General features: G+C 42.4%; 2 protein-coding genes across 4 annotated transcripts in view; both read left to right on the forward strand.

The window, feature by feature from the left end:
- The first annotated feature begins 398 nt into the window (after nucleotides 1-398).
- On the forward strand, nucleotides 399-17,821 carry fam163ab (family with sequence similarity 163 member Ab). Of its 2 annotated transcripts, XM_037470205.2 has the most exons (5): nucleotides 399-929; nucleotides 14,885-14,982; nucleotides 15,072-15,093; nucleotides 15,352-15,466; nucleotides 15,902-17,821. In XM_037470205.2, the coding sequence occupies exons 4-5, from the start codon at nucleotides 15,374-15,376 to the stop codon at nucleotides 16,286-16,288; spliced, it is 480 nt and encodes a 159-aa protein (XP_037326102.2). In that variant the 5' UTR covers nucleotides 399-929; nucleotides 14,885-14,982; nucleotides 15,072-15,093; nucleotides 15,352-15,373; the 3' UTR covers nucleotides 16,289-17,821. The 2 variants fall into 2 exon arrangements, with proteins under 2 accessions (XP_037326102.2, XP_037326104.2); XM_037470207.2 differs by lacking the exon at nucleotides 399-929 and having other exon boundaries at nucleotides 7,225-14,982.
- A 528-nt stretch (nucleotides 17,822-18,349) lies between these two features.
- The window catches only part of rabgap1l (RAB GTPase activating protein 1-like), an 86,898-nt gene continuing 85,137 nt past the window's right edge, over nucleotides 18,350-20,110 (forward strand). For both annotated transcript variants that reach the window (XM_037469294.2, XM_037469296.2), the window contains exon 1: nucleotides 18,350-18,495. The gene's annotated coding sequence lies outside the window, so the exon portion shown is untranslated. The remainder of the gene's footprint in view (nucleotides 18,496-20,110) is intronic.

Genomic DNA, 20,110 nt, shown 5'->3' on the forward strand with positions numbered 1-20,110 from the left:
TTTAAGTCTTGTCTTGTGGTCTTGGCCCTATGTGAAAGCATTTTGTAGCAGCAGAATGAGCAAAAGCAAGAACTAGCTACCTCTATTGCACTGTGTTACTATTATTAGAATCCTCTATTGTTCATAAGGGTTTAAAGGTTTACATAACATTACTTCATAGTATATACTTAGTTTGGAGTTAAGATTTGTTTGGTTTTTGTTACAATTGTTTATATATATGCAACGGATTGTATATAGGTTCTGTTAAATTGCTGCTTAAATGGGGACAGCGCCGTCTACCATGGCCACCCCACACTAGCTTTGTGTCCCATCTTGGCCACCCCAGTAAAAATGTTCTGGATACGCCACTGTGTAGCATGTCGCTGAAATCGGATCCTAGTCCGGGGGCGATAGTGTGATGCCTCCCCCCCCCCAGTGCTCGTAACAGCAAACTCCATCATTTCGCCTTCTCGTCCCTCACTTGTTGGATGTGTCCGTTTGTCCTCCCGATGGTTGTCTCACCTCCTCGGAGTGCGCAGGGGGCCGCTGCTGAGTAACACCGTGACATCGTTGTCACGCGTTTCTCGCGCGTAAAAAGTGCGGATCGAAGCAGCGTCCGCGCCCTTCCACCCGCTCGCCCGCTCTTCTCCCGTGGGGACTATGCAGCGTGTTTCGCTGGCCGCTGGTCGTGGATGTCTCTGCGGCCGTCCCTCTGACCTTTAGTCTGCTGGTCCCACAGCTGGATTGTGGGTGGGAGGGAGGGGTGTGGGGGGTCTCCTGGTGGCGTTTGTGCGCTCCGGACTCCGGCGCATCCTTGGAGAAGTTCCGCCGCAGTCGCCACACAGCGCGTCCTCTCGCTCTCCTCCTCCTCCGCCTGCGATGAGGATGCTGGTGGCTTCACTCCTCGGGATTAGCACGAGTTGAACCGCCGGACCATGTCACCACGTCAGGTATGTGCAGTGATGAAAAGCGCAGACGGAGAATCACGGTCGCGTGTTTGGAAGCTTATGTGGTGAATCGGCTGTGGGCTCAAATGCCAGACGTGACTTGATTTGACTTTTCTCTTTCAGACCTTTGAAGCAATAAGTTGCATCGGTGGATATGTAAAAGGCTCACATTGGCTTTGTTACTTCCATTCAATTCAGGGTGCAATGTGCCAGAAGAGAGGAAGTGACAGCGGAACTGGAGTCGTGGTGTTTTGCCATTTTGCTGCTGTGTGATATTCTGTCTCTCTGGTCCAGTCTGGTCTGGATGGCCTGCTGCTGCTGCTGCTGCTGCTGGCATTTAGTATGAAAAGACTGCATTATTTCTAGATGAAAGGAGGACGGGCACTGAATGCCAATGGGAGGAATTGACTTAGGTCACCTGTAGTAAAATGCTAATCAATCATGAGGCATTTTGGACAGCAATGGGGCACAGGTGAAGGTTTCTGAGACGAGCACAGCACATACAGCACACATGGGGGTTCAATCCCTAGTGAGGCTAAAAAAGATCATTTCAGTCAGCTATCAAACTCTACATTTGATATATTTGTATCATTTGAAATATCCAGTCCCACTTTATTATATAAATCACCCAGATGTTACTATTTGTATTATACAAATGCTGTGACTACTTACTAGTTGACTGTTAACTGGATGCTATTTTATATGCACAGTAGACATCCTGCAATACACTGAAGAACAAAAAGCTCTAAATCCTGATCATTTTTTAAAAACATGGCTAAAACCCTTGTTGGAATCTTGTGTGGAATCAGTGTTTCCGCATCTTCTTGTTTGTGTCTCAGATACGTTAAGAATAAATACACAGACATCCTAGTGGGCTACCATGGTGCCTCGCTCCGTGCACATGGGAGCTATATGTGAAGAGTATTGATCTTCCACATCAGCTGACCCATTTCTCACAGTAAATACAGCTTGACTAAATAACGCTGGAGCAGCCTGTCTTCGTTCCCTCTGTCTCCACAGACACACACACACACACACACACACACACACACACTTGCATGCACACACTTGATAATTCCTCCACCTCTGGTTCCACCAGTGGCTGTGATTCAGCAGGAAGTGGGCTGATTTCCCAGTGGAGCCTGCAATCGGGGCTCGTCGAAGCCAACACAGCAGCAACCGACGGGACGTATCTGATACAGAGGTTGTATAATGGTTTGCAATGCCAAGTTACCAATTACAAAACTGTGAGCAACATTTCCTCAGCCAGTGAAGAGTGGTTTTGTAATAGCTGCTTTGGCTGGGAAAACTAAATATTTGATAGACCAAAGTTAATTTAAGTAACCCATAACCCCAAAAATCCTCATGGCTACAGGAGGAATACTTTGATAACTTGACTTTTTTGTGAACTTGGAAAAACCTCTTGAAAGACAGTTATAAACTCACTGCCTGCAGGTGTGACTTCAGCCAAGAAGACGACTAGTTTACTGCGGCCTGTTGAGCGAGACCCACAGTGTTGCATCAGGTCCACCAAAAATTAGCATGAACATATAAAGATTTGTGCACCTTGTCTTTGACAGAAATCACACTATAATCAAAATAAAGGTCCCAACATCATCTGTTCCTAGCATTTTGTAATCAAACTAGAGATGCTGTTGTTTCAAAGTCATAGCTTCTTCTCGTCTTGCTTTCTGGAGATGGAATACGGTGCTCAGGCCTACCTTCAGGCTCCTGCTGACACCAGCCAATGTACTTTCTGAAACAACATGCCTAAAAAAGTGTTTTTAAGATGTGGTTTATGTGTTTGTTTTAAGGTTGCGGTGGCTACCCGGGGAAAGTGTTTCCATGTTTCAGGAGTGGTGGTTAAATATTTTAAATCCCTCAAGGTTTTTCGTGCTGCTGGATTGGTATTTCTCGCCACGCAGTTGCAAGTTGCCAGTACTGTAGTTACACTTTAAAGGTGACACGAGCTGAGCCCAAACTGCAGTGCAGCATACGAGGGATGGGAAACTTAGATATAATGGTTTACGTCAAACTGGGTTTGCTGTTGAGTTTACGAGTAGTTGATGAATTAATTGTATAACTATAAAACTGTACTAGGCCACAGCACAGGCATCAGGTGGGCCCGAGCAGGTGTTATTTATTGTCCGGTTGGATCGCGGCTTGTGACTCTCACCATGTGGCGTGCGGATGAGGCCGGGGGGGGGAGGAAGGCTAGTTGACATGCAAGTTGCTGCAGGACCAAATGCTGTTATCTGCTAACGCTGCTCTACGGCTGCTGGTTGCTGGCTGCTGTATCTGCGGTGACTCATGAAAAGCACACATGCAGACAGACGCGCTTATACAGACACTTCCCGACTTAATCAGACTGCCGTGTGCACGCCCCGAAAATGACACAATATTCTGTGACATACACACGCTCTCACAGAGCGAGACATGCAGCTTGAGGCGTCATCCAAATTCTTACACAGACACGCATTGACAACACAAACGCATAGCATATGCAAACGCTCTTTGGACTTCGTGAAAGAGTGACATCAGTTACTTAAAATAGTGTGGAATAACTTAAAATAAAAGAAATAAATAAAGTCAGGATCAAGCTGGACTACAGTCCTTAGAATTAATTGAAATGACAAATAAGAAGAAAAGAAAAGTTGGAGGTTACTGGACCCAAATGATATTCCTTTGGCCTGTTGTGAAGATGGAGGAAATATGTGCTCAAAGATATATTCAGTAGGAATAAAACTTAAAAAAGACATCAACATCAAAGTTGAACACCGTAATCGTGTGACAATGTTGAACATAATGTGGCTATAAATGTTTTCATTTTGTTGCACTTTTGAATTAAACTTGAGATCTGTAATTCAGAACACACGCTGTGAAGCCAGCACTTATCTCCAAAAATGATTTCTTTATGAATCCATAAACAATGAAAAGGGAAAATCCCATTAAGTCAAACTGTGTCAAACTTTTATTTGAATAATGTGCCACTGATGTGCATGTGAAGGAACTGATGTTCTCCAGATGTGATGGGTGTCTCCCTCCCGTTTACATTATTTGTGGCTTTTGTTTCTTAATCAAACAAGGCTTGAATGTGAAAACGATATGTACTTTCTCACTCACACCACTGTGAAATTTCCTGAATTACCGCTTGAGTTTTGCTCATGTTTATTTATTTTTTAACTTAACAGTGGGTCATCGCACTAACAAGTATGAAAACAAAAACCCAACTGATGCAAAGAGATGAGAGGAGATCTGAGTCGCTGTTAGTCCTGGTTTCTCCTTCTGTTAGCAGGATGGCTGCGTGGATTCAGTTACTGCCGTGTCAGCTCAAGGTCAAAGGTTCAGTGTAATTTGCACAGCCATGTGTTGAAATGGCCTTGAGCATGAGGAGCACTCTCACATTCACAGTGGGTGGTGTGCAGGGCAGAGTTTTTTAAATCTCCCTATTTTGACAGTGTGTGGGAAAGGCTATACATTTGAAGAATACTTGACTGTTGACTGGCTTCCTTTTGACGGACTGACCATGTTTTGTGTTTAAGGTTCAACCCCATGCTCATTCAGGGAAGGATTGGAAATGTAAAAGTAGAAAAAAAGTAATGTTTTTAGATTCCAAGACCTTTAGAGCAGGACCACTAGAAGCTGCTTCATCATACATTTTGTATAATGCTTTAAAGCTAACTCTCATCGGTAATCTATATTTTAAAGGAGGAAGGAACTGTGAAATTCCACCTGTGGCCTCATGCATGGCTCAACATGAAATTGTAATGTTGATGGTTGAATTTCTCATGGCTAAACAGGGATGTCTACAGGTCCCCAGAGAAAAACTTGTATTTCAATGAATCCTAACTTTCACCTGTACTCTCCTGCTCCTGAGCGAGGCACCTGAGCAGCCAAGCCTCCAGCCTGCTGGCTCTGCCATCTGCGGCTGTGCTCCCGCAATTTGGTAACTGTCACAGATAAAAAGGCCCATCTGAATGTATGCTAATGTAATATCCGTGGTGTATTACTCCCTCAAAGGTAGAAGCTGGACCATTTCTTTTCCTTTTATGAGACCGCTGTGCTGACCAGCGGAATGGAGCTACGGCAATTACCGGTTCCTCGGCTGCCCTATATTGGCTGTGCGTTCAATGATGCTGCTCTGTTGCCAGGTGTGAAAGAGAAGCTGGCATATCGTAGGGCAGCAGAGATGGAGCTGAGCAGCTACAATGACACCTCTGCAAAGCGGACGGACACATCGCAGTATCGTTAGTTCCCTTTATTTATATATATATATATTAGGGTGCATCAAAAAACACAATTCTTGAATTTTGATATGGCTGGGTGCTAAAAATGTTCGAATATATGTAGAAACAACACATGCAAAATATTTTTCCAGTACATGATGATTTAGGGGTACCACCGCTCATCCATGGAGCTCTGAGGTAAACAATACTACAGCTCAAGAAAACTGAGGTGATATTTCGGTTTGAGGTGATCTTTCTGTGTTGGGTATGTATTATTACATATTACTATCATGTATGGAGCAGGTGCGCCCATTTTACAAGAAATCCAACATCCCAATGGTGAGCGACAAGCGTGCGTGCCACAAGATGGTAGACTTAGTCAATGCTAACAACAAGCTGCGGAAAATCTCCCAGGCCAAGCGCTCCAGTGAGACTACAGAGAAACAATTGAAGAAAATGGAGTGCAGACTTGATGCCACATTTCCGCTGTGGCCTCCAAATGTTGAAAAGCTGATTGATAACCCAGAAGACCGAGCTTTCCTGGCCAGCATGAAGACTGACAGAGTGGCCACATTTGGTGTATTGGACAAAAAGCTGCAGCTCAAGGTGAAGCGGCGAGAGGAGCATCAAGCTGCCGCAGCAGCCAGGCAGTACCATTGTGAAAAGGAGCTGGAGGAGATGACAGCAATGTCCAGCATGGAGTCGGAGAGTGAGGAGGAGTCAGAGGAGGATACTAAAACAGTCTATCCACCATCTTAGGGTGAACCATTCCAGAAGACTGGAACAAACGTCTTCATTCCACATGACATCCTTAGCCGACCAAGTGTTGTGTCACTGGCTATAAGGTTGAAGATGTCACCAATGCAACAGGCTGCCTTCACGCGTGGTCTTGTTGCAGAGTTGGGCGGTGAATGTACACATCTCTCTGCTAGTTGGAGGAGTGTCTTACAGTGGTTGTTGGAGATGCAGAGCGGCTGAAACTGCTTGGTGTCCCGGCTTATAAGAAACAGACCAATGAGGCATGTGGAGGAGATCATTGCCCGGTTGACATGCAAGTTGCTGCAGGACTTGTGCTGTGCTGACCAGGTTGTCAACATGGCATTTGACACCACTGCGTCAAACACTGGCCATCTCACCGCAGCCTGCATTGCCATACAGCTCTCACTGGGCCGACCACTGCTTTGGTCTGGGTGCCGGCACCACATTGGTGAGGTCCTCCTGAACCAGGTTTTTGCAGACCTGAAGGTGGAGTCATCACGGTCACCAGGCGACCAATGCTGCTTTCAAAAAAAGTGAAGTCACGTGCAATGAACGTGGTCAATGACTGTGCCGAGCGTGGCGTCAAGCTCACATCCGACTTTGTCGCGGTGGCAAGGAAGGAGCAGCACCTGCAGAATGTGCTGCAGGCAGTTGAACATGACCGCAACCAACAGCCAAACCTTCACCGCTGCAAACTCAAGCTAATCCCTGAATAGGATGGTTACTCTTGGGTGGCGGGAGGGTAGACATATCTGGGGGGAACGCACTGGCTAGGTTCAGAGTTCAAGTTCCATTTCCTCTCTCTTTTTCCCTGGTGATGATTCTCAGTTTGTTCTTTTTTTCAGTATGTAAGTACCCTTGTATTTAACAATAAAGTCAATTTAACTTTATATGTGTGTCTGACATCCATCACTGCTGCACTAAATTCAAGGTAAGGCCACGTGAACATGTCCCATTGACCTCATTCATGTTTTCTCTAGGACAAATGATTGGAGAATCTTGAAAGTTGAATTCTGAGAAATTCCCAAGTTGCCCAAAGGGCATGCAAACAACTTTCAATTTAATAACCCTATAGAACATGTTACTGTATAAAAGTTCACAGTACTCAGCATTTCCAGGTCAAACTTTTAGCAATTAGACTAAAAATTGCACATTTTGGTAATTTCGCCAAAGTTCATGTGTTAGGTGGCACCCCAAAAGTCATTTTTATGTTAATTGGAACAAAATGCAATGCCAGCCAAATTGACATTTTGAAATTAAAATTTCCCATTCAAATTTGATGCACCCTAATATATATATATATATATATATATATATATATATATATATGATGCTTCTGGTTGGACGTTCAAAAGAGTCAGTGGCTCATCTTTTTAAAAGAGTAACCTTATACCGGGCTGAATGGCTGGGTTTCACTGCCCTCTCTGGTGGAAACATGCTGTGTTGCATCTGTAAACAAACCCAACAGCAATGTCAAAAAGACAAATCACACGCCAATATTGAAGATTTGAATTTTAAAGGGCTATGAGTAATGCATCTTCCGCTTGCTATGCAAGTGAAGGTATTCACCACATCTTGAGTCACAGTGAGTGTGTAGAAAGGCTGAATCAGGAGCTGGCACGCCAGAGTACAGTAGCCTAGAGGGCTGCATCGCGGCATAATGTACACCAGCTATAAATCTGCCAGCAGGGTACATGCCATCACAACATGTTCCAGATTGGAAGGAGAAAGAGACTGAAACTGTGTTCCAACCCTCTGACGTTCCTGTCTTTACGGGGACAAAGTCGTTTTTACCGCCTGTATTGATCATGTGCAGGGCCAAGAGTGGTTCTTCACATTCATAGCGTTCTTTGCCCCAAATGACCTTGAGCAAAATCAAGTAATGGAACTAAAATGTTCACTGTCATCAATCTTGGACTACTGGATCGTAACTGCTGCGACAGCTGAAGAGGGAAGATGGGGTATCGGTTGGTTGAGCTCCTGTGGGTCCTTTAGTACATGAAGAGAGCTGTCGTGTTTGTGTGAAGTCAATGTACTTATTGCTGGTGCAACGGATCATAAAACTCGCAAATCGGATCACGGATCTGATCACAGATCGAATGCGCACGGAAGAAGAAAGGGAGCAGACCAGGGTTTAGGTCCTTTCACCTGATCTTCAAGGCTCCATCGGATGATCAAAATGATGATGTAAATCAAAAAAGTGCCATTTTGCCTAAAAATACATACAATTGCAAGGATATGGAAATAAAAGATTTCATTTTTCTTGATTAAATTAAATCTTGTTGTTCACAGTTTTAATAATTTAATATTAGCTACTAGGATCTAGTGTAAATAGGTCATAATTTGTACTGATGTCTCTGTTGCTTCTGATCAAGTCCTGATCGCACAGTTTCCTGAATATCTGAAAAACGATGAGTAGTAAATGAGTAGTGAAACTGTTTTTCACTCTGTGATAGGTAACATCACACTGTGTGAATGTGAAGGGGAATCCGCACAGATCATGTTTCCACACCGGTATGTCCCAACGTTTTACACCAAAAACAGTCGCATAGTGTGTGTTCCAGTAACATCACTTCAGCACCAAGGACAGCTCACCTTTATTACAGTAAAGTAACTGATATTTTTCCGCGGCCATGTTTTTTGTTTAGTGGTTCGACAGCAGTGCTTTTACAGTTTGAGCTGCACTGCAACTAACAAACATGAGCTGTGTACGATCACCAGGCAACAGCCACTAAAATAAAATAAAATCTTCATTAATAACAAATCCCCCTCCCCACATTGTGTTCACTTAAAACTCACGGATGCAAACAAACAGATGTGCACTCACACATGCAGACATGTGCACACGGTCACTGTGGGCAGCAGCAGAGATGACAGAGAGAGGAAACAGAAGGAAAGCCTTCGGAACGTCAGATAACAGGATTACACAAATTACATTTCATCTGTGACCATGAATCCCATCTGGATGTGGGACTCATTTTCTCTCCGTTTACAACAGCAGCCATAGAGCTGCGATGACAAAATAACAAGAACCAAAATCCTGTTTGTATTGATGCCTGGTTAGTTGGCTTTGAGCTGCTGCCGCTGACAGAAACTGAAGCTGAAGTTTTACGATGCAGATTCTCAACAAAGGTTCTGAGGCTCGCATTGACATTGATGGAGGGAAGATGGTCAATCTTCCACTTTCCTCAGACACATTTTTGTTTTCTTCTGATGTGGAATTAGCCTTGCATAGGAAGCCCACAATTTCTCCATTTGTCATTGTGGTGTGACGAGCCTGACGACGAAAGTACAGCCAGCAAACTTACCAACCTGATAACTGAGCTGCTTCAGTCATTGCCTCTCATTTGATAGTAGTTCAGCAATAGTTCTTTAAACTATTAAACTCTACTACTAAAAATCAGGTGTAAGTTTTTTTTGATGATGCCACATATTGAGCAGGCTGGTATCTGGGACAACCTGAAGGAATCGAACCGGTGTCCTTTATATGATGCAAGGATTATGTCTTTAGTGTATCTGGGGGAGGAGAGACTGACACTTGCCGTCTGCTGGTCTGAGCAATGTTAAATCCAAAGAATCAATCTAGTAACAATCCTCCAGGGCAATCAAGGTCATTCAGTTGCTCCTGAAGACTGATGGCAGTGGGACTCCATAGGGAGCACTCCGTCTGAGGAGGAGGGGGGTCGCTCACAGAATACTCCCATTACCCAGATTTTTCAGAAACAGCATATGGGAAACCTGACATTTTTACATTTTTAATCATAAACCTATTTACCATTCTACAAACAGAATAATTTACAAGACACAGTAAAGCAATAATGTAAGTGGAAGCAATGTCGCGCCAACATGCTGATAAACCCCACAAAATAAAAGACCGATAATTGCAAGTGTAAAAAACATTCATGACTTGTGCTGAATCCGACCCAGTTTCACATATTACAAGCATTAAGAAAAAGCTGATCTCCTTTCTTGCTCTTTTGATTATGTAGGTCGTATAGAGGCATCAGTATTACATCTAGAGTTGCATAGCCAGTTAAAAATCCCTCATATTGAATGTAAGGGGAACAGCAATAATAGACTTTTGGATCTAGCTCCACAATTGAGTCCACTAGTGGGAGTGATGCAACTTGGATTTCCAACCCCCATTTAAACGTAAAGGAGACGAATTAGCTTTATGTTACATGCACTCTGTCACATTATAGGAAACTGCTATTACCGTATATCGCCAGATAAGTGACCGACCAGTAGGGTTGGGTATCGAGAATCGAGAATCGAATGGAATCGGAACTAGCTTTGCGATTTACCCGGTATCGTTCAAAAGTTTAAAATTCGATTCCTTGTTTCGATTCTCAGTCTGCCGGCGCCGACCGGAAATAGAAACCGCTGAACACCAACGAAGAAGCGTCCACCGGAAGTGTTGGCGTAACAGCGCGATCGAACATGTATAGCGTGCGTCGGCGGTCCAAAGTGTGGTTACACTTTTCGAAACAAACCGAAAACTCTGCAAAAAACTCCCGGTTGTTGTGAAGTTGTGACGCATCAGACCAGTGCGCGCGCGGGTGCCGGGTGGCCCGAGCGGAGCGGTCCTCTCTGTTAAAATGAGCAGTGAGGCTGGCGCTGCAAAGAAAAAAAAAGGTTGTACTAGCCCTCCCCGCGTCGACCGTCAGCAGCCCCCCGTCAGCGAAAGTGTCCCTGATTTGAGGTTGGGAGACTTGCGCGCCCCCCCCCCTCCGTGTGCCCCGTGTTTGACGCGCTGCCTCCTCCTCTGATTCCAAGGGTTCGTCCATCAGTGGGAGCAAGGTAACGTTTAAGTACCTGCAGTATCATACACTCACGTGTAAATGTGTTTTTGTGAGGTTTCAAAAATAAAGCTCTCTGGAGGAAAGTGTACCCCTGTTATTTATAATGTTTATACAATATTCAAGTTCATAGTTTGATATTCATATTGTAGGTGAAAACAGCCCTGTTAGAAATTCATAGTAAAGTTAATAAAAAGTTCATAGAATTAACATTGATGGAGAAGGTCAGACTATTTCCTTCAGAAAGACCCTTGGTTAGCTAGCTTATTTAAAATATCTTAAACTTAAACTTTTTTGACCCTGCCTCTTAAAAGAATCGGAATCGAGAATCGCTGGGAACCGGAATTGAAACAAGGAATCGGTATCGGAATCGGAATCGCTCAAATTCAAACGATACCCAACCCTACCGACCAGCTAACTCTCTGTCACCTGTATGTCATGGAAGCAGGCTGTAATATCAGGTATAACCATTAACAGACACTAGCATTATTGACAGCCGCAGGATACACATAAACCAACTAAGAGTGACAAGTCTCAAAATGGGAATCTGAACATTGAAGGTGGGATACAATTTATTTCTGCTTCAGGCTAAAATGTGGCACATTCAAGCTCCATAGAAAAATAACGGCTTTCACAAAACTAAATTGTGCTGAACAACCGATTTTTTTAACCGGTTCAGCTCCAGCTCACAAAAAAAGACACAGCGAAGTGATTCTGTGAGGAATTTGTCATTCACGGGGTACAATTCAACAGACATATAGTTTTCATATTGTTACGCTCTCAAAGATCAATGGACTCATCGCTCTTTTGTAAGTTGTGTCGGACTCCTGGGAGCTCAAATAATCACAATGAAACGGCTAAAAGCTCCTATTGGTGTCTGTTCTAATATATGTTTAATTAGGAGGTCCTGATTTATTCGCTAATGACTGAGTATATGATTGCCTGCAGTATGTGTGTGTGTGTGTGTGTGTGTGTGTGTGTGTGTGTGTGTGTGTGTGTGTGAAAGTTTCTTATCAGTACACAGGGCTCATCAGGCAGTATTGTGGATTGAAGGCTACTAATCTTGACCCAAGGGTGACTGATCCAGCTTTCTTTCTGTTTGTGCTTAGCATGCACGACTGCATGTGTGTGTGTGTGTGTGTGTGTGTGTGTGTGTGTGTGTGTCTGTGTGTGCTGATACAGATATCTCATTTCTCTCAGTAGTTTTTCAGACAAAGTGAACTCCATTAATCCAACCAACAAGTTTGTCTGAAAATGCTTGAAGAGCAACATGTAAACACCGAGAAACATAAATCTGTTACTTCGTGTCTGAGTGGAGGATTGGCGTGGTGACAGCAGTGACTCCATTCCCTCACCTCCATGGGGTTCAAGTCATGGTGCTAGCTTTAATTATGAAAAATAATTTGGTGTACTGAGTCTGAGATTGCACACATTAGAGAGAGTTATAAAGAACGGTGTTCAGAGGAGTCTGTCAGCTGCCATCCTGTTTTCTCCAGAATTGAATGCTAGTGTACTTTTTGACAGAAACAAGGTTTATGAGCTTGGCCTCTGTGAGCAGCACCGCATTATTTTCTCTTTCCTCAGAGGCTGACAGCACTTCCAGCACAGGTTCTTTTTAATGAATAAACCCATTAAGAATCCATTGAGAAGACTGGGAGATATCATGAGAAGCACAATATAATATGCTCAACGTGTCCCCAGAGCTATTGTGAGATGCAGTTTGGTCTTTTAATTTTTCACCTAAGTACCTCATCTGCTTCTGCTGCTGGCAAACCATGTATCCATGTTTTATAGAGAGTACAATGTAACAAAGTCATTTATGTTCTCGACGATGGACATGATCATTGCAAAGAGGGAAAAGACGATCAGCTGAACAATCATAACATGACAAAGCAATATGTGTTATTCAAAGCGTGATATAACAGCAGGCAACAGTAGGCGATGTGCAGATACAGTGGAGTAACCCCAGTAGACCCTGGGGATTCTCCCCCTCCACGTTTGTTATAATCCGAGTTTTCCCTCACTTGAAATCGACGGGCGGGCCGTGCATGCTTTTAGTGCATGTTTGTGCATGTCGGCGTGCCCCACTGTCTGGCTCGGGTGCTGCTCTGCATTGCTCTCATATGGTTGCAGCTGATAAGACCATCACGACCGATGTCGCTGTCGCAGAAGCGGCGCACTCACACCGCGGTTTCCCCCTCAAGTGAACTTGGTTAAGTCTGCCAGCACTTTAGCCGCTGTCAGCGCGATAAGCCCGGGAACATAGAATAGAAATGCCATCAATCTTCTATTTTAAACTTAAGTTAAGTTTTAAGTGAAATGTTTTTGGAAACACGTACAAGTCCAAAAACAGGGAGATTGGGTGGCTTTTTTTTGTCATTCAGATTTACTGGAATGGCTCCACTCTTTTGTTTTAGACGAGTCATGTGATACCCCTATTATCCCAAATGCACAATTATAAACGGATTTGAAATGAAGTTAGTGCACTGGGTCTCTGTTGCCTTCTCCTCATATGTTTGGTATTGGTTTGTGGCTATATTATCCGTTAATAGCATGACACACAAAAGTATCAAACTGCTCTGTCAGTGATCAATAGGCATTGTGGGTAATGTGGCACCAGGTTTTGACTATGAAGAAGAGAGACTAAGGACTTCTCTGGTTCTGTTGTAGAGATGTTGATACAGTCCTAATATGATTTTTTAATAAATGCAATTGGACTCCATGTTGTAATTGCAAGCTTGGCACAGATGTGAAGAGGGTTTTTTCTGTCTCATTTAAACTGCAAATCCAGAAAAGGTCAGTGCAGAGTTAAGTGCTCTGAATGATTCTTTTATATCACAATATATTCAATAAATAACCAAATTGTTTTGTATATCCTACTGAAGCACAAATACAAGACAAATTAAAGTACTTTCTCATTTAAGTAAGTCCAGTAATATTTTTTGAGAAATGTTGTCAACATGTGTTAATATAAATGTACCTAACGTAAATCCTTGTTGACACTTTGCACAATAGTGGACCGACATCCCGAGTCCTTCCATTGCATCACAAAATCAGGACAAACTGCTGAAATGAAAACATAGCACGCACAAACACAAGCACACTTTGGTCAATCCAGCCATCAAACAGCAGGAATCATACGTGACAGGCTGCATGATTAGCTCTGTATGCTCATGCAGAAAATGTTAATGCATTTGTCAACATTCATACACATCTGTACCACGTGGTGCTGCTTCCTTAATTCACTCCTTTATTGAATGCATACATTCTTACTTTCTCTATTGTTTTTACCCTCATTCTTCATTTCCTTATATTTAATTGCCCTCCACCCCAAATCATGGGTTTAGCGTGTCCTTATCAGCAGTAATGAATTTCACTTCCATTACGCACAAGCCTCCCCGTGCAGAATAAAACTGCTTAACAACAAAGCCACTCGTTGCTAAATCCCTGCAATGATCCATGCATGGGTTTGTGTGAATTTAAATGATATTCATATTGAGTGAGATTGCTCAAGAATATGCACATCTGATGATTGGAGGTCTTCATTTCACTTCATTAGTGATTCTTAGTGTATTTGCTCTTTGTCTGACAGCACTGATGTGACATATTCATTCAGTTTCACTGAATACTTGTAGCCTACTGAAAAAAGATGTATATTTGACAAGATCTGGAACTACCATGTCAAAGTAAACAATGAAAAGAGAAAACCGAAACCATGTCGGAGAAACGTTTTTTCAACTCAATGATATTCTTTCAAGGTGGTCTGGCAGTATAGTGAGATGTTTTTGGTATTTGCAAGTTGACAAAATACTGATTTAAATTGCATTACGGGAGGTTTTGCTAACAAAAGTTAGTTTGTTTGTGGGTCCAATGGTGCTTGTTAAGGCTCTATGTTTATTTATGTATCACAATTATTTAATTCCTTGCATCCTATTGTCCGTCTTTCCTCATTTAATGATGCTCTTTTTACTTCTTTATCATTACTCCCTTTCTTCCCTCCTTCTTCACCCCCTGTCCTCTCAGTCATCCCAAGGCAATACCCAGTACCACAAGGTGCACTGTATGTTTGTGTCTCTGTGAGAGATATTTTACTGTAGTCTTTGTGCCACCTTGTGGAGAAAAAAATGCATAAGGCTTCTTCCATTAAAGGGTTTCCCATGTTTACGCTGCCCAGATGTTCATACAGTGGGGCTATCCAGCAGTTTGACCTGTCTCCTTGGACCTCTGATTTGACCTCTCTACACCCTTATAACCTTCAAACACTCTTCTGATGTAAGTTCTTCATTCACTCAGTCAGGCCTGTCAGCCCAATCTATGACATTTACTTTACTACCACTGTTACTGTATTTCTCTGCTTTCAGGTGTTAAGCAACTTTGCTGAACGTGAGTACAATGAACAATAAACACAATCAGGATTACTCTATGCAACTTATGCCCTGGGGCTAATCATGCTAAATTTCATTTGAATTTGCATACTGTGTTTTCTGAAGCAGAATTTGTTTGTATATGCATTTAGAATATGATTTGATTCACGTTTCTGGTTTTCAGTTATAACAATGTCATTTCAAATATATTCCAAGACACATTTTCTGTGCAGAGGGAAGCTTTTGTTAATGATATTTCTTCCTGTGCCTGTGTCAGAGTTTGATGGAGAGCTGGTCGGATGACAGCTGGAACTGTTGTCATAACCGGAGGAATACTGGCCACAGTGATACTTCTGTGTATCATAGCTGTGCTCTGTTACTGTAGACTCCAGGTATGCGTGTGTTTTAAACATGTCTAAATCTCACTTCGATATAAAACCTTCTATTGTATTGTTACTTCACCTTACCGGAGACTGGGACCATTTCAAATTGTCAACAAATTATATGAAAATAATTGATTAATGCTGGCAGCAATTCTTTTTTACTTATTTCATATTCATAGAAATTGTATTTTGAATATTCAGTGGCCGTTTTTAGACTGTTTATTAAGCTAAAAACCTCTGCCTTGATAAGTCTTGAAAAAACACATTTTGCCTTCAATCATTTTGGATATTGTGCAGTGCATCTCATTATATTTGCATCTCTGAATTTCTTTGGAAATATACACATCATAATAAACTCAAAGTTTTAGACTTAAAGACTGAAGTGCAGCCAGTATATGTTACAAATCGGTATTGAAAAGGCAATCCGCTTCACTCTGCCCGCAGTACTACTGCTGTAAGAAGAATGGGTCTGACAGCGGCTCCGTCTCTCAGCAGCACTTTGCGTGCAACGCCTGCAGTGTCTCTGGCCTGGAGGGGTCGATCGTCGCTACACCGCCCGAAGCAACCGAATACTTCGACCCCACCAAACTCGCGGGGGGGAAACGCAGCTACTGCCCCACCTGCTCACCCTATGACTCGCCCTTTTACATTCGTACCACGGATGAGATGCGCAACGGTGGAGAGCGCATCACCTACATGCCTACACACTATGAGAACCAGGCGCTGGCGATACCGCTGCCCGTTGTCCGAGGATCCCTGCTGAGGGAGACCCATCGAGGCCGGCATCCGGATTTCTACACCAACACACGAGCCATCAGCACCGAGGTGTGACCATCCTAAAGAAGCAAATAACTCCAACACACACACACACATACACAGACCACTAAAAGACCCACAGACATACTTTAGGCGACTGCTGCAGCTGCCAGTGAGGATCTTATATCTTACCACATTTATACCCTTACATTTTCATTTTTTATGTTCACTAAGATAGTAATTTACGGTAGATGAAACTGTAGGTTTCCTGTAAGAAAATGTCTCTTTGTGCTACCACATGAAGGGGATGGTTGTAAACCTGTAAACTGTAGACTGTTAATGCGTATTTAATGACTGAGGGCTGTCTTAGACCATTTATGTTTTTTCCCCAGCTACCCATCTTCCGAATGACAAAAAGAGAAAAAAGAATAAAATTATGAAGTATGTATTGTAGAAGCATGCTGGAGTTACAGGAAAGCGGGAGGATGGTAGACGACTGGAGCTTTCTCTATGCAAGCGGTCGGGGGGCAAACTACTGCAGGTCTTCATCTCCACTTTTCTCCTTTCAGCTGTTTTTCTCTTTATTGGAAGGCTATTGGAAGCATGGTGCACACGTCAAGTGATGACGATGATGCACATGTAGTTACAAGTATATCAAACTAGATCATGGGTAATCCAGGTGTCTTGGGGTGGCCAGATCCACACTCAGCTCCCAATTTCACCCCTAAAGTGTAAGCCTGGGAATGAGCAGAAGCAATGTTGAAACTGAGTGAATTTCTCTTTAGATAGTGATGCAAAAAGTAATGTAATTATGATCTAGAAAGCAATGAACGCCCACCTCTTGATTCCATTGTTTTTTAAGAAAAATGTATTCACCCTGGGATCTCAACATGATGTAATTTGATTGAGGAAGTGTGATTTACTAGTTTGTGCTATTTTGTCTAAACACTTCTCTTATAGTCCTGTACTACTCTCATGTTGAATCTTTGAAATGCAAATATTCAAGTTATTTATTTTCATGTATTTGTTTTCATATTATGAGGAAGTTAGAATACACATGTATGTGATTGAAACAGTGTTTTACTACACAATCACTTAATAGTGCTCATTTTCTACATAACACTTACCCAGCATTGCGTGTCAAACACCATAATATTTGTTGTGATATTTGTATTTATATGTACGTGTGCTGCAAGGGTCAGTGAGGCTGAAAAAGCAATGCAAGAGACCTTGAGGACTTGCATGGTGTGATCAAATTGGGTGATTTTAGTTTTTCGGACAGGCCTAGTGTTATCATTTACAAATGATACAACAGTGCATATTGCATAATTAGGATTCATTGATCTGCAGCTACCTCACCGATCTCTCACTGATTTTTCTTTTTGGAAAACTTGTTCAGAAATGTCTTGAATCTTTGACAAAGGATTTGGTGAAATAAAAACATTGTTTCTTCATGTTGTCATCCAACAACCACAAATATAGATAAATAATCATCATCCATTCCTTCAGTCAATGTATTAACTATAACCTTATCTTTGAAAACAGAGATTTTTTTTTTTAGAAAAGTGGTTTAAAACAGATATTGTAGCTGACAAATATGGTAAAACAGTAATATTTGGCAGTGTTAACTTTTGAAATAAAGATTTGTAACTGCTTGAAATGCCTATTTGTGTGATGATTGACAGAATTGACAGAATTGACAGAATAACATACAATTACACGCACACACACACACACACACACACACACACACACACACACACACACACAGTTTCTCACAAAGCTAAAACGGCATGATAGTAATATTTCACCATTGTTTTTGTTTATAAATATTAGAGGGAAAGGAAATAAGACCATACATTCTGACGGCAGCATGAACTTTGACCTCCAACTTGTAATTGTCAGATTTTTGTAGAACAAAGCATTACCAGCAGCACCAGTTTGATATACCGAGATATATACGAAAGTTATAGGTATAGAACGTTCGAACTCAACACACGCCCAAATAAATGATTAAGCACTAAAAATACACCTAACGTCACATGGCGGCGCAGAACTGCAACAATTATAATTCTGAACTATAAAGGATTGTGTAAATGAAGGGGGCGTGCGAGCCAGACGCCTTGCAGACGTACAGCGCATGCGTGTAATTACGCGAGCATTCCAAACCGGAAGGTGTTTCGCTGAACTCCCAAGTGATTCATCGTGTCAACACACACGATCTTCGCTGTAACTCCACTGACAGCTAGCGAGTACAAGCAACTCCTCTACGCTCTCAACAAGTAAGTTGACAGCTCCTTTTCTCTACCTAAGTGTTGGTGTCGATGTCACATTTACAGGGTGCGAGAGTAGAAACGTTGTTTTCCTTCTACTTTCCTCGTAATATTCCTCCGGATACGGGCGGCGTGTCGCTGAGTGAGCTCGCTCCTCCGAAAATAGTGGTCCAACTGTTTTGGACTTCGAGCTGTTAGCGTTAGCAAAACTTAGCTTTAGCTCGCAGGTCTAGCCTGATACACATAGGTATACCTCCTCTGTTTTTCTGGTAGCTAGCTCCGTGGCTCCTGTCTCAAATGTTATTACCGTTGTTATGTTATTTTGCTGTTTCCTGTGTTGACTGTACGGATAAGTTAGCTAGCTTGCCAGGTAGCTAACGTTTATTCTCTTGTCAATGTAACGTTATAATGTGTGTTGTTTGTATTAAACGAGCTGCCGTGAGACGAGTCGGTCATTTGAACAAGTACCGTGTCTTTTTTATTTAGCCTTCCTTGTTGTCCGTGTTGAAAGAGAAAAGCTCTCATCGTTTGCCTGCTGCTGAAGCTGTGAGAGACTGTGATGTGCTCCGGCTGGGCCTGCAGAAACCAACAAGAGCACAATGAGTGCAAATCTCACCCAGCACAGATAGCTGTCACACTGTTTTATAGAAGGGGAACCACACGGTAAAAAGACACCGAACAATTGAAGGTATTCCTAAAGAGTCAGCTGACGAGCTGACTCTTTTTGGATGAGAGCCATTTACACAAATTCTTTAAAGTTTGATTCCTAAATTGCTCGCATGGCTTCTGTTTGACACGTTGCACTCAATTGAGGTTTAGTCGGACAGGTGGGCTTTACAGGTTGGCAGTATAATGTGTCATGTCAGTACCACATGATACTCACTGGAATGTGCTGTTATGTTGTGACATCATTTGTTCTGCTGTACGTGGATCAGCTCCAGGATTTATCTCCTGGGTGACATGTCAAAGCTGTGACCTAAACATCCACGTGAAGAAATTAAGCAGAACCAGGAGAGAATGTCAATATGTTTAATTCTAACCTTAAAGGACAATAAAAAATGATTAATTTAAATTGAGCCAAAAGAGCCAAGTTACTCTAAATAAGGATACCCAATTGTCCTCAACAGTGAGAACAATATTATTGTATTGTGATAATAAAGTCCCAAATTGTTCATAGGGTTACATAAAATATTTTGAGTGTCTCCCTGATAACTTGACTTGCCCTTTTGACCCTTGTGCGAGTGAAACTTTGAAACTAACTTGCAGTTTAACTTGCTTTTGAATCGCTAAATCTGCTTCTGTTGATACAAGCAAGTCTTTTAAGGCTGTAAAGCTAAAATATGTGTAAACCTAACACATATTGAATGAATCAAAGTTTAGGCTAAAGAAATTGCTTGACCAGCAGTAGAATGTACTGTTTGAACAAACTGGAATAATCAGGTACTCGTCTGATACTCGGCAAGTACTCGGCTTTTTAGCATTGGCACTAAGCCAAAGTAGCCTTTTGTTGTGTTTCCTGATGGATGGTATTTCTTTGTCATGAAGGAGCTAGTTTATTCACTTGTTGCATTCAACGGCCAGCTAGAGAACTAACCTGTAAAGCAGGTAGGGTTTAGCTAACATT

This window comes from Pungitius pungitius, chromosome 7 (assembly GCF_949316345.1).
Source record: "Pungitius pungitius chromosome 7, fPunPun2.1, whole genome shotgun sequence".
In the NCBI taxonomy this organism is placed as follows: Eukaryota; Metazoa; Chordata; class Actinopteri; order Perciformes; family Gasterosteidae; genus Pungitius; species Pungitius pungitius.